The 15,640-nt window shown below is 35.6% G+C and overlaps 1 protein-coding gene across 2 annotated transcripts in view; it reads left to right on the top strand.

Moving 5' to 3' along the window:
* Positions 1 to 15,640, top strand: part of INTS7 (integrator complex subunit 7) — a 92,380-nt gene that overhangs the window by 22,878 nt on the left and 53,862 nt on the right. For both annotated transcript variants that reach the window (XM_030872961.3, XM_060294633.1), the window contains exons 6-7: positions 1,795 to 1,994; positions 2,475 to 2,597. In XM_030872961.3, the coding sequence (XP_030728821.1) occupies positions 1,795 to 1,994; positions 2,475 to 2,597 (323 nt within the window). The remainder of the gene's footprint in view (positions 1 to 1,794; positions 1,995 to 2,474; positions 2,598 to 15,640) is intronic.

Genomic DNA, 15,640 nt, shown 5'->3' with positions numbered 1-15,640 from the left:
GCGACAGGAGTCTGCCATGGGGAAAGGCCTAAGTAGAGACAATACTTAGGACACTGTTGCAATGGTCCAGTCAAGAGATGGTGGTGGAAATGGACCAATGTGATAGCAATGAAGGTGGAAAGACAGTCAGATTTGGGTTATATTTTAAAGATAGAAACCAACAAGATTTGTTGATAAATTTGGATGTGGGTGTGAGAGAAATAAGGGAATCAAGAAAGACTCCAAGTTCTGAGGAGCTGTAATGATGGAGTTGTCATATCCTGAAATGGGAAAAGTTGGAGGGGCAATTTCGTAGCAAAGATCAGAAGTTGTCTTTGGGCTGTGTTAAGTATAAAATACATCTGAGACATCCCATTGGAGATGACCAGAGGTAATGGGATACACATATCTGAAGTTCAGGGAGCAGGGAGGCGAGGGGGAGGCAGTCTTTAAAAGCATATAGCTGGTGGGGTTCCCTGGTGGCGCAGTGGTTGAGAGTCCGCCTGCTGATGCAGGGGACACGGGTTCGTGCCCCGGTCCTGGAAGATCCCACATGCCGCGGAGCGGCTGGGCCTGTGAGCTATGGCCGCTGAGCCTGCGTGTCCGGAGCCTGTGCTCTGCAACAGGAGAGGCCACAGCGGTGAGAGGCCCGCGTACCGCAAAAAAAAAAAAAAAAAAGCATATAGCTGGTAATAGAAGCCATGGGTTTATATAAGCTCAAGCTCACTCAGGGAAAGTATATAGGGTAAGAAGATAATATATTACCAAGCCCAAGAAATACCAGAAGTTAAAGTGTGGATAAAGAGGAGAATACAAAGAGATTGAGAAAGGAAAAAATCCAGGAAGAGTGTGAAAAAGCAGAAGCTATTGAGAAAGAGTTTCAAAGATAGACTGGTCATTCAAATGCATTCAGTACCTTAAGGATCAAAACAATAATAACATAAGCCTGATATGATCCTGCAGAGAGAAAACCAGGGAGTAAATGTTCTGGCCTTATTCTCCCTCCCATCTCCTGGGACTCTCTGTTTTGGCTAAACTCAAAGAGAGGCCAAATAGTAAGGGACTTAGTTGATGTAAGCCACTGTTGGATGTTGAAATATTTATGTATTCACACTAACACTTCACAGTGGCAAAACCAGTGATCAGCAGAGCTAAATTAGCTTTTGACCTATGTGTAGTATATTATGATGACAGTTTTTTGTTCACTGTCACCTCAAAGCCGTGTTGTAGAAGAAAAGACTTTTTTGTTTATGTAGCTCCAATGTTGACAGGAAAAGATGCTTTGGAATTAATCCTCATGGAGTTCCAGCTTTGTATACTGTAAAGAAAGGCATTGCTACACAAAGTTCAGAGAGTTTCAAAACTGCTCCATACACAGTCTGTTCACATCCTGATCTTGACTTAGAATTGAAGGAAATAATTAAAATTGTAAATATAATCAAATAATCACCATTGAGTTTGTACATATACGTGTGTATATGTATACATGTATGTGTATATCTTTTAGTATCCTTTGGGAAGAAACAGGCAGCAAATAAGACTGCTTTCTACTGTGCCTTTTAAGGGCATTTTCTACTATCAGCATGTAGTTTAATAAGCACCCACAACTTAATGTTAAGGTACATACTTTTGAAAAAAAAACTATTGAACTTGTTGATTATCTCTAGTATATAATTATCTTTAATGTTATAACCATAATACTCATATACTATTTGTTTTTAAATGGTCATTTTGCTAACTGAATCAGACCTTTTAACTGTGAACTGTTATCCAGGATGATGATCAGAAATCTCTAAGCATTCTTTCTGTATCTAGGTCTAGCCACGCCAGTCGACTTGAAGCTGAAGTTGATCCCTATCCTGCAGCACATGCACCATGATGCAATATTGGCATCCAGTGCTCGTGAGCTCTTACAACAGCTAGTCACATCCTACCCTTCCAACAAAATGGTGATTGTTTCTTTGCACACCTTTACTCTGCTTGCAGCTTCATCCTTGGTTGATACGCCTAAGCAGGTAATGTCAATTTTCTTTAACTGCCTTTTCAATAAACTTGCATATTAAGTATACGATAAAAAATAAGTAACCCATAAGTTTTGATAACATTAAGATCCCTTTCTCTGATAAAGATCAGAGAAGGTTTCATTTCCTTTTGCTTGCTTTTTTCCTCTGTTCATAGTGCTAATTCTTAGGAGCCTTGAGAGAAATGAGGGGGAGGTGGGGGTACGTGGCAGAGCATAGAGTTGGTGGGGAAAAAAAAGGGAAGAATTGAGTGTTTGAGGCCAGGTCTTGTGCTGGAACCTTGGAAGTTAAATGATAGTATATTTCTATACAAGAGGAGAAAGAGGTCCAAACATGGGCACATAGCGAATAAATGACAGGGCTGTAATTTGAAATGAGACCTGTCTCAAATGTAAGTTTCACTAACTTACACTGCATCCCTAATGATAATTTCAGTGACAGTATCATTCATGGAGTGACTTATTTCTTTTGTAGATTCAGCTTCTATTGCAGTATTTGAAGAATGACCCCAGGAAAGCAGTAAAGAGACTTGCTATTCAAGATCTGAAATTACTTGCCAGTAAAACACCACATACTTGGAGTAGGGAAAACATTCAGGTATGCAGAACTTTGAACATTAATATTTTATATAGAAAAATAATATAGCATTATAATAGAGCATATTGTTTTGCTTTACATTTTTATATTGGGTTGACCAAAAGGTTTGTTTGGTTTTTTCTGTAAGATGGCTCTAGTGGCACTTAGTTGTGTTTAACTTCATTCGAAACAATTTTGTTAGATTGTATGTGACAGCTGTCATATCAGCATACATTTAATACAAGACTTATCAAAATTGGTGAATTTTTGTGTAGCCATTTTAATATTGAAGATGGAAGAAAAAAGCAACATTTTTGACCTATTATGCTTTATTATTTCAAGAAAGGTAAAAATGCAAAAAAAGATTTGTGCAGTGTATGGACAAGGTGCTGTCACTAACTGAACGTGTCAAAAATGGTTTGTGAGGTTTTGTGCTGGAGATTTCTCGCTGGACGTTGCTCCACGGTTGGATACCCCAGTTGAAGTTGATAGCCATCAAATCGAGATATTAATTGAGAACAATCAACATTATACCCCACAGAAGATAGCTGACATACTCAGAATATCCAGTCAAGCATTGAAAATCATTTACACCAGCTTGGTTATGTTAATCGCTTTGATGTTTGGGTTCCACATAAGTTATATTTCCACATGCAATTCTCTACTTAAACGTAACAAAAACGTTCCGTTATTAAAACAAATTGTGTATACGTATAGCTGATTTCACTTTGTTATACAGCAGAAACTAACACAACATTGTAAAGCAATTACACTACAATAAAGATGTTAAAAAAAAAATTGTGACAGGCGATGAAAAGTGGATACTGTACAATAATGTGGAACGGAAGAGATCGTGAGGCAAGCGAAATGAACCACCACCAACCACACCAAAGGCCGGTCTTCATCCAGAGAAGGTGATGTGTATATGGTGAGATTGGAAGGGAGTCCTCTATTATGAGCACCTTCCGGAAAACCAAAGGATTAATTGCAACAAGTACTACTCCCAATTAGACCAACTGAAAGTAGCACTCGACGAAAAGTGTCTAGAATTAGTCAGTAGACTAATCTTTCATCAGGATAATGCAAGACAGAATGTTTCTTTGATGACCAGGCGAAAACTGTTACAGCTTGGCTGGGAAGTTCTGATTCATCTGCCTTATTCACCAGACAATGCACCTTCGGATTTCCATTTATTTTGGTCTTTACAAAATTCTCTTAATGGAAAAAATTTCAATTTCCTGGAAGACTGTAAAAGGCACCTGGAACAGTTCTTTGCTCAAAAAGATAAAAAGTTTTGGGAAGATGGAATTATGAAGTTGCCTAAAAAATGACAGAAGGTAGTGGCACAAAAGGGTGAATATGTTGTTCAGTAAAGTTTTTGGTGGAAATGAAAAAGGTGTCTTTTAGTTTTACTTACAAACCAAAGGCACTTTTTGGCCAACCCAATATTATCTTTGTCTTTTTCTAAGTGTTTCAATCTAAAAAATTTCCAAGAGCATTGTTGATATTGGTGGCAGAAGTTAGAAGTGGCAAAGTAAATATATAAAACTTCTTTCTTTTTTTCCCTTTTTTTTCCAGTTTTATTGAGATAAAATTGACAGAGCATTGTATAAGTTTTAGGTATACAGTGTAATGATTCGACTTACATCATGAAATTATTACACAATAAGTTTAGTGAACATCCATCATCTCATAGATACAAAATTAAAGAATTTAAAAAATATTTTTTTGTGTGATAAGAACTCTTAGGATTTACTTTCTTAACAACTTTCATACATAACCTAACAACAGTGTTAATTATATTTATCATGCTATACATTACATTCCTGGTACTTATTTATCTTATAACTGGAAGTTTGTGCCTTTTGGCTGCTTTCATCCAACTACCCCGTGCCTCTGGTAACCACAAATCTGATCTCTTTTTCTATGAATTTGTTTGTATGTTTGTTTGTTTGTGTGCTTGCTTTTGAAGTATAACTGAGCTGCAACACTGTGTTAGTTCCTGTTACACAACATAGTAATCTTTTTCTATACATTTCAAAATGATCACCATGATAAGTCTAGTTATGCTGTGTCACCATTCAAAGATATTACTTAGTTATTGAAAAATTTACATCCTTTAATGTTTAGGTTTGTTTTAGTGAATTAGACTTGCCTCTCAGTTTCTTTTTAATTGTCCCATAGCAGCACCAAGGCTAATTGAGAAGCCCAGTTAAATTGTTTATTTTATTCTTGTTTCCTTTACTCAATTTAGGGAGAACAGTTTTGGTGCTGACTGTATTTATTAGAGAAAGGTACTGGATGGGGAACTTAGCGAACTGTATTTCTCCTTTTCACACAGAGGAAAAGACATTCTTAAGTTTTCTTTTGTAAATACAAGAACAGATTTCAATCTCTAGACTTTTAATGTGTCATCTTTTGTAGCATTTCCTAGGTTAAATTAATGTTTTATATTAATTTTTTCTCAAAGTGGAACCCTATTTGTTTGCCCATTACTGATGACAGATGCACCACTTTTAAAAAAATGCTGCTTAAAGTGAAATGGAAAATTGTCAGAAATAAATCTTACTTTCATGGATTTTATTATCTCTTGGTATGATCATAGCTACAGTGTAACAAAAACCTTTGAATTTCAGATTATGAAAACTGAACTGCTGTGTTTTTTTGTTTGTTTGCAATTTTCTAAACATGTTTTGGTATATTATGATTGATAGTCACAAATACCCCAAGACATAAGGACAGTAATTAGTATTTGCACTTAATAGATGAGCAAATTAGGGTTCAGAGAGACTTAATATGCTTAAGAGAGCTTCTTAAGAGGACTTAATTAAGAATTAAGAGAGCTCTGTCCTCTTGTGTTTTTTTCTACTAAACATACTATCCAAGAAGAGAATGTGCTCAGTCATTTTAGGGAACCAAACCAAGTGAGAGCACTGTATTATTCTATCTCATTTCTTTCCTTATTTTGAGATAAATCACACATACAAAAAAGTATGTACAATGTATATTTAATAGTTTAATAATTGTAAATCAAAACCCATGTAACCACCATCCAGCTAGAAAGAGAACACTGCAAAATCACAGAACCCTGCTTCCTTCTCTCACATCATTCTTCCTGATCAGAGCCTTGATACCCACCCAATGGAAACCACTGTTTTGACCTTTGTGATAATCATTTCTTTGCTCTTTATAGTTTTACCATCTATATATATGCCTCCCTAAAAATATTGTTTAGTTTTGTTTGTTTTTACTTCTTTTGCTCAACATTATACTGATGAGACTCATTCATGTGGTTGCATGTTTTTTTCCTTTAATTGATATACAGTTGTCCCTTGACATTTTTGGGGGCTTGGTTCCGGTACCCCCTGCTGAATACCAAAATCCTCAGATGCTCAAGTTCCTTGTATAAAATAGTAGTTTTTGCATATAACCTATGTATATCCTCCTATATACTTTAAATCATCTTTAGATTACTTACAATACCTAATACAATGTAAATATTATGTAAGTAGTTATAAATAAAATGTAAATGCAGTGTAAATAGTTACCCTTGCCATGCTCTGAAATGGTTAAGAGCTATGACATAAGAATTTTCTGTCTTCTGAGGGTATAGCTTTAAAAGTGCCATAAGTCAGGGGTGGGATAGGGAGGGTGGGAGGGAGGGAGACGCAAGAGGGAAGAGATATGGGAACATATGTATATGTATAACTGATTCACTTTGTTATAAAGCAGAAACTAACACACCATTGTAAAGCAATTATACCCCAATAAAGATGTTAAAAAAAAAAAAAAGTGCCATAAGTCCATCTGAACCTGGAACTTCTTCCAGGGATAGAGTTTTGAGAATATTTCTAATTACTTACATGGTTATTGCCCTATCAAAGTTTTCTACCTCTTGAATCAGTTTTGAGAATTTGTTTTCCATTTAATTTATTTTGCAGATTCATGAGTATCAGTATAAAGAACCTTTATAATTTTTAGTAGCTCCGTGTTTAAAATTTTATCTTTATTTTATTCTTACTATTGTGTTTATGTTCCCCTTTTCTTGCCAGAAGCATGGCTTTCTTGTGCCTTTCAAGTGGTTGGTACATTTATTTTTATTCTTCTGTTTAATAATGAAAGCACTTAAGGCTATTAATTTTCCTCTTAGTGCAGGTTGGCCACATTCCATAAATTACAACTTTCAGTGTTCCCATTGCCATTAATTTGAAATGCACTTTTTTTTTAAAAATAAATTTATTTATTTTTTGGCTGTGTTGGGTCTTCGTTGCTGTGCGTGGACTTTCTCTAGTTGCGGCGAGCGGGGGCTACTCTTCGTTGCAGTGCGGGGGCTTCTCATTGCGGTGGCTTCTCTTGTTGCGGAGCACGGGCTCTAGGTGCGTGGGCTTCAGTAGTTGCAGCACATGGGCTGAGTAGTTGTGGCTCGCGGGCTCTAGAGCGCAGGCTCAGTAGTTGTGGCACACGGGCTTAGTTGCTCCGCGGCATATGGGATCTTCCCAGCCAGGGCTTGAACCCATGTCTCCTGCATTGGCAGGAGGATTCTTAACCACTGCGCCACCAGGGAAGTCCCTGAAATGCACTTTTTAAGTCAGATTTTGTGGTATAATTTATTTACAGAAACTTTTCTAGGTACACAGTTCTAGATATGCAGTTCAAATTTTAATAGATGTATACAGTTGTGTAACTACCACCACAATTGTGATATAGAACATTTTCAAATCACTCCAGAGTTCCTTCAGGCCCCTCTAGTCAGTCTTTCCCCTAACCCCTGACTAGTACTGAACTGATTTCTATCCCTATAATTTTGCCTTTCCAAAATATAAATGGAAGCATACAATATGTAGCCTTTTGGGTATGGCTTCTTTTGCTTAACATAATGCTTAGCATAATTTATCCATGTTGTTACATGAAGCAGTAGTTTGTTCCATTTTACTGCTGAGTAGTATCCCAGTATATGGACCATAGTTTATTTATCCGTTGACAGCTTCATGGACATTTGAATTGTTTCCAGTTTTTTGTGTTTTTTTTTTCTATTATAAATAAAGCTTTTATTGTACAGATCTTTGTAGGACATCTCTTGGGTAAAAACCTAGGAGTAGAATTGTTGGGTTGTGTGGTAAATGTATGTTTAACTTTGTAAGAAACTGCCAAACTGTTTTCTATAATGGCTGTACCATTTTACATACTCAGCGGCAATGTATGAGTTGTAGTTCTTTATCCTTGCTAGCACTTTTTATTGTATGGCTTTGTAATTTTAGTCTTTTGAATAGTTGTGTAGTGGTATCCACCAGCATCGTATAGGCTTGTCATCCAGATCTCTTCTTTAGTGAAATGCCTGCTCTAATCTTTTATGCTGCTTTTTTTTTTAGGTTTTCTTCTTGTTACTGAGCTCCTTATATATTCCAGATACAAATACTTTTATCAGATGTGTATTTTGCAGATATTTTCTGCCAGTATGTGCCTTGAATACAGCATCTTTTGAAGAACAGAAGTTTTTTTGTTTTGATGAAATATAGTTTATCAATTTTTTTTTTTCCTTTTGGGGTTGTATTTTTGTTTTTTATCTAGGAAGTTTTTGTTTTTGTTGTTTGTTTTGTTTTTTTTGCGGTACACGGGCCTCTCACTGTTGTGGCCTCTCCCGTTGCAGAGCAACAGGCTCCAGACACACAGGCTCAGTGGCCGTGGCCCACGGGCCTAGCGGCTCTGCAGCATGTGGGATCTTCCCGGACCGGGGCATGAACCCGTATCCCCTGCATCAGCAGGTGGACTCTCAACCACTGTGCCACCAGGGAAGCCCCTATCTAGAAAGTCTTTATCTAACCCAAAGTCTCAAAGATTTTCTCATATATTTTCTTCTAGAAGTTTTATAGTTTTAACTTTTATATTTAGCTCTATGTAATCCATTTTGAGTTGACTGTTGTATATGGTGCAAGGTAAGAATGGAGGTGTGTTTGGATAGCCAGGTGTTCCAGCACCATTTGTTAAAAAGTCTATCCTTTCTCTGTGAATTACCTTAGCATCTTTGTTGAAAATGAGTTGACCTTATCTATATAGGTCTATTTCTGGATTCTGTTCTGTTCCTTTGGTCCGTGTATCTGTTCTTAAGCCAATAGCACACAATTTTGATTTCTGTAGCTTGGAATTCTGTAAGTCTTGGCATCAGGTAGTGTGAGTCCTCTACCTTTGTATTTATTTTGGATGTTCTAGGTCCTTTGCCTTTCCATACAAAATTTTAAACCAATTTGTCAATTTCTACGAAAAAGTCTGCTAGGATTTTGATTGGTATTTGCATCTATAGATCAATTTGGAAAGAATTGACATCTTAATAGTATTGAGTTTTCTAATCTATGAACATGGCATATCTCCATTTATTTAGATCTTTCTCAGTTTCTCATCAGTGGTTTTTAGTTTTCAGCATACAAATTTTGCTCATATTCTGTGAGATATTCCTAGGTGTTTCATGGTTTTTGGTTGCAGAATCATCCCTTTGTATCACATCTGCTGATTCAGCCAACCACCAATGACTCAAAGAAGTATTCCAAAAAAAAATCCCAGGAAGTCCCAAAAAGCAAAACTTGAATTTGCCACCTGCCAGCAATTATTTACATAGCATTTACATTGTGTTAGGTATTATAAGTAATCTAGAGATGATTTAAAGTATGTGGGAGGATGTGCATATGCAATTTATATGCAAATACTACACCAGTAGTATTTGAGCATCTGTAGATTTTGGTATCTGCAGCCGGGAGTGGGGGGTCCTGGAACCCCTGCGGATACTGAGGGGCGACTGTATTGTAAATGATTTTGTTCTTTTAGTTTCCATGAGAGCAGTTTTGATTTCCTCTTTGACCATGGAAGTAGTTTAAATAATATTTTTATCCCCTTTTTTCTTATTCTTCTTTTATCCCATTTATTAAGATGTAACTGACATACATCACATACATAAGTTTAAGCATAATGGTTTGACTTACAAATATTATGAAATGATTAACACTAAGTTTAGTTAGCATCCATCATCTCATATAGATAAAAAGAAGAACAAGAAAAAAATTTTTTTTGCTTATGATGAGAACTCTTAGTATTTACTGTAACAATTTTCCTATATATCACACAGCAGTGTTAACTACAGTCATCATATTGTGCATTACATCCCTAGTACTTACTTTTCTTATAACTGGAAGTTTCTGTTTTTGACGTGATAAGGTTTTTATATTTGTAGATGGAATTTTTTTTGTTGCTAACCTTTTGTTATTAATTCCTAATTTTAAGGTTTCTTTGTGGCGCAGTGTAGGATCATTTTTTGTAAACAGTTCGTAGAATTTGAAAAGACAGTATATTTTCTATATAATGTAATATATATGTTAAGTAATACAGATAAATATATAATATATATATGTGTTAATATATATTTCAGTATTAAACTGTATGAAATCTTATTGATACTACTCAAGTATACTATATCTTAAATTAGTTTCTCTTTTTGATCTGTGAAGTTTTGATATTCATTAGCTTCTCATGCCAATTTATATGTAACCATTTTAATTTAAAAATCTTAATGCTATCTTGTTCCACAGATAGAACTTCTATTAGTGTAAAAGAATCCTCTCTCCTATTTAAAGCTGTTTTGGCCTCAAGTTCTTTATGTAATATTAATATTGCCTCTTGTTTATTTTTCTTTCCACATATCTATCAGGTCTTTGCCAATTTTGTTATCCTCAACCTTTCTCTGTCATTTAGGTTTGATTCTTATAAATAACATATAATTAGATTTACCTCTTTAGACTTAATCTGAGTCTTTTTTAGTAGTGTAACTTATTTACATTTATCGATGTAACTGAGTTTTTGTACTTTTATAAACAGTCGTATTTTAGACTGTTTACAATGTGTCCTTTTTTGTTTCCTTTGTTTCATTACTTTGTTATTTTGATCAAGTTTTCACTGTTCTTTTATTCTCTAGTGAACTAAAAAGATTTTAGCATGGTAATTAAGCATTATTCTTACTTTACCTACCTCTATATTTTATATATTAATATAAGAACTTGTGTATCTCTATTAAGAATGAAAAGTATGGTGGTTGAAATATTGCAAATTTTAGCAGGCTTAAATTCTCCTCTTTTCTACTCCCCTTCATTCCCTCCTCCCCCTGTATGTTGTTGAAATAATCTGAAATTTAATTACCAGTTACTTTTTTTATACTATGCAGTTATCGTGTGAAATTTTTTTTATAATATTTGCATTGAACTTCACAACCACATTAATGGTTACTTAAGTGTTAACTGTTTTGTTGATTTCACAGCTTACGAGTATTTCTTCAATATACCACATCTTCCCTGAAGTTTTTTGTTCTGATTTATCTTTATCTTTCTTGTGGCTTTTTTCTTTAGTTCTTTTTAATCGAAAATACATGTTATTAAATATTTGTCTCTCCCACAAAGAATTTTTTCCCACTGTGCCTGAAATCTGAGCATATTGATTTTAATTAAATGGATGTGGTCAAATAATCATTTTTTCAAAGCCTGGGTGTATTTTTGAAAATATTGAAATAGAGCAGAAGAAAACAGTTCTAATGATTTAACCTTTACAAGGTAATAGCTTGTTGATTTCAAATTCAAATTTTACTCTGTCACCAAGAGTAATTATTTTTATTCAAGGTTTTCCTCGCTCCTTCTTTTCTTTCTTCATTCTTTCCTTTCTTCCTCTCAGCCAGTCTTATCACTGCTGATTGATTTTTGAGTTTTGGTATTTCAGTTGCAAATTGTGTGCATTCTATTGCTATTTTTACGGGTGAGTTGGTAGGTATTATAATTTCCACCTGTAATCAGATATTCCAGGTTTAAAGGAAATACTTTCGTTCCGAATGTCTTAAAAACCTGAAGGAAGGAAGGGCCTAAATCAAGGCCCAAGTATAGCGTATTATTGTTAAGGTAGTCAAAAACAAATAATTTCATAGGAACAAAAATATTTTTTCATGTGTTTGTATTTCTCTTTGGATTTTTTTTATATGTCTTGCTATAATATGCATTTGTGTTGATCAGTATTAATAGTTTACACTATTCTGGTGTTATTGTCTTACCTGAAGAGGTTGATTTATTCAACCTGTCTGTTACACAGCAAAAGATTATTTGTTCTGGGTATTCTCAAAGGCGTAATTTTATTTTTGACTTGATCTCTCCGAAGATTTCTGATTATATCTTACCTGATCCTAGGAGAAATGACAAGTTAAACATGAGAATTAGCTCTTTTAATAATCTTTTTCTTTTTGTAGTTAGTACAATGGAGACATAGAAAATTTAGAGGTATTATGTCTCTGGCAGAGTACTTTTGTTTATTTATTTTTCATTGAAGTATGGTTGACATACAATATTATATTAGTTTCAGGTGTATAACTTAGTGATTCAATATTTAAATACATTATGAAATGATCACCACAATAAATCTAGTAACCATTTGTCCTCATACAGAGTTACTACAGTATTATTCACCATGTTTCTTATGCTGCACATCATATGCCGTGACTTATATGACTGAAAGTTTGTACCTCTTAATCCCCTTCACAGAGTACTTTTAACATGACATTTTTCTTTATTTTGAAGATTATCAACTTTTTGCCATGCTTTTCTGGAACACATCCCTGGTGGCCAGTCCCATTCTAGAGTAGAGGAGAAGCCCCCATTGAGGAGCTGACCCAGAAAACAGTAATTCAGGACAGAGCCTCAGTTGAGCAGTGAGTTAAACCAGCCTGGAGAGAGAAATTCAGACCAAATAGTCAGTGACAGTAACAGTGGTGGTGTGTGAGAAAGGGGGCTCCATTTCAAGAGTTAGATATTTCCTTTTTGAAAAATGGTCCTGGTAAGAACAATTTTGTAATAGGTAACATCCTTGAAACAGAAACTTGAACCATATTTCATCGTTGAAATATGACTGATGTGCTATTTCTGGGGAACTTTGATGTGCTCCGTTAAGCCTACTACATTAAATTAATGGACCTTTAAACCAATATGTAATTACAGAGAGCATTTTAGGTATCCAATACTGTGCAAAGTGACAGAAATGAGAAGATAACACTGTAGATAATTTTATAGATTTTCTAACACTTTGTTCAATTTTTTAAATGGTAAATCTTTTCTTCTTTAAAATTATTAATATCATCTTATGTAACATGTCTCAACCTTCTTGATTATCCCAAAAGGTTAAATATCTGTTATACATAGAGCACTTTATAAGACATAATTTTGAATATGTGTAAATACAGGACATAACTTATGGGGCTATTTGGTTAGTAATTTTATTCCCAAGTACAAACTAACAGTACAAGGCAGAACAATTTAGGCAGTAAAAAGTGGATAAATGGAAGTAGCCTGTGTATTTAAATAAATAAATTAAAACTGTAATATTACCTAATGGCAATGACTTTTTTTTTCTTTTGTAAAAAAGCTTTCTTTTGAACTTCAAAAATAGCATCTATATCTGCTTTTACATCTTCATTCCCTACTCTTTCTTTAACACACTTGTTTATAGGTCTGTTTCCTTATTACTTTGCTTAGTTACTTAAAAGATCACCAGTGTTCTTCTTAATGCTAAATCCAGAACCTGTTTCTGCCTTTATCGTCTTTCCTTTTGATACATTGGACACTGTCAGCCTTCCCCTTCTTCAGTCCTTATGTGTCCTCACTTACTCTTCCCACTCTCTGAACTGCACCTTCTCTGGATTCTTCATTCCCCCTTTTCCTCAGAGTTGAATCTTTGAGTTGAATTCAGTCTAAGCTCTTTCTTCCATTTCTTCTCTGCCAATCTGAGGGCTTCCTTTAGTATAAGCACATGCGTCCTCTAACAATCTAGTCCTCTTACCTGAGCTCAGTTGCTCTCCAGCATAGTAACTTGCAGAGGTTGTGAAGTGCTTTGACTCTTCAGTAGCTGTTTAATCTTACAGACAATAGATGTCACCGCCTGCCTTTTATTTCAAACTTCACTTCCTTTCTTTGCCAATATATTCATGTGTCAAAATTCAAATGCTACAAAAGGCTATATAGTAAAATATTTCCCACTTTTCTGCCATCCACTCAGCTCCTTTGCCCAGTGGTAACCAGTGTCTAATTTTTTATATGTTTTTCCAGGGATGTATAAATTCTGTATAAATCTTTACCCCCATTTTACAGACAAAGAAGTTGAGACTCAAAGATTTCAGTAATTGGTGCAGATCACAGCGATGGTGAGCGGCAAAGCCAGAATTCTAATGAGAGTGTTCCAGTTAAAAATCTGCGACATCTCAGATTCCAAATGCCTGGTGGATATTTCCTCTTGGACTTCATATCTCTTCCTGTTTTCTGTTGTTACTCAAAAATTAGTTTATCTGCATAAATTCTCAGTCTTTGTAAATGGAACCAACATTCTCTGGTCATCAGTTTTGAAATTTTATAATAATAATTGAATCCTTCTTGTTCATTCCCTCATATACAGTCTCCTTCAAAATGTCTCTCATATTTATACTCTCCATTCCTGCCACCGAGTTCTAGTTCAGGCCATCACCAATCACCACCTGCTTGGATTACTGCCATAAGCTACAGGATGGCTCCTTACCTCTCAACTTTCTTTAACTTGTTCTGTTTACCATTGCCAGAATAATCTTCCCAACACTTTAGATGATGTTATTCCTCTCCAGTGGCTTCCTTTTTCCTTTCTCATCCTGTTTACATTACTCTGCCTAACATTCAAGGCCCTCTATAATCTGGCCTAATCTTCCCTAATCAATATTTCTCTCTCTTAGCCTTCATTCCTTTTGGATATATCTCCTCTTACCGCAAATAAACACTTCATATTCTGGCCTTATTGCCCCAGTTCTTGTTTGTATCACATAGACTGTCTTCCCTTCCATTACCAAAAACTACTTTGTGTTTCAAGTCCATTTCCATGCCTTCCACAGTAATGTTTGCTGCTGCTGCTATTTTTGTTATTAACTAAGTTTTTCTTTCAATTGAAAAAGTATACATGCACGTGATAAAAATTAAACAGAGTTCATAGGTGTGCAGTGAGCAAAATATAAGTGTCTTCCATCTCTTCCCTCTGGTCTCCTCTGTAGAGGTGATCACTATTACTAGTTTCTTAGGTATCCTTCCTGAATTTTTTCATCCACACACAAGCATGTGTATGTCCCATCTTTTTTCTGTACAAATGCAAATATACTCTATGCATGTTAAGAACTTTTTGTCACTTAAGAATGCATCTGGGGGGGGCTTCCCTGGTGGCGCAGTGGTTAAGAACCCACCTGCCATTGCAGGGGACACGGGTTTGAGCCCTGGTCCCGGAGGATCCCACATGCCATGGAGCAACTAGGCCCGTGCGCCACAACTGCTGAGCCTGCGCTCTAGAGCCCGCAAGCCACAACTACTGAACCCGAGTGCCACAGCTGCTGAGGCTCATGCGCCTAGAGCCCATGCTCCACAACAAGAGAAGCTGCCAGAATGAGAAGCCCGCGCACCGCAATGAAGAGTGGCCCCCGCTCACTGCAACGAGAGAAGAGCCTGCACACAGCAATGAAGACCCAACGCAGCCAAAAATACAATAAATTAAAAAAAAAAAGAATGCATCTTGGGGAACATCTCATATTAGCACATAAATCTACTTCATTCTTTTACCAGCTGTGTGGTACTGTCTCTTTATTCCCAGTCCCCCACTGATGGACGTTAGAGTTGTTTCCAGTATTTTTGTTGTTGCCATTTACATTGCTCCATTGACGAGTTTGTTAAAAAAAGTTGCCTTTGTGAACATAAATTTCTAAAAGAGGAATTTGGGGGCTCAGTGATGTATATATATAAAATTTTTTATCTTGCCAATTACCCATCAATGAGATTTACACCCTTTTAGCTTTCTATCAGCAGTGTGTGAGTGCCTATTTCCCCCATGCTGTTTTCAGTGTTATGTATTATTAAACTTTAATCTTGGCCAATCAGATTGGTAAAAGCAACTCATTTTAATTTAAATTTTTCAAATTATCAGTGAGGTTTAAAACATCTTATATTTTAAAAACATTTATATAAATTCTGTGAACTACTGATTTTTCTTTTGGG

This window comes from Globicephala melas, chromosome 1, assembly GCF_963455315.2.
Source record: "Globicephala melas chromosome 1, mGloMel1.2, whole genome shotgun sequence".
In the NCBI taxonomy this organism is placed as follows: domain Eukaryota; kingdom Metazoa; phylum Chordata; class Mammalia; order Artiodactyla; family Delphinidae; genus Globicephala; species Globicephala melas.
Note: the sequence above shows the minus strand (reverse complement) of the source record. Positions and strands in the feature narration are given on the sequence as shown.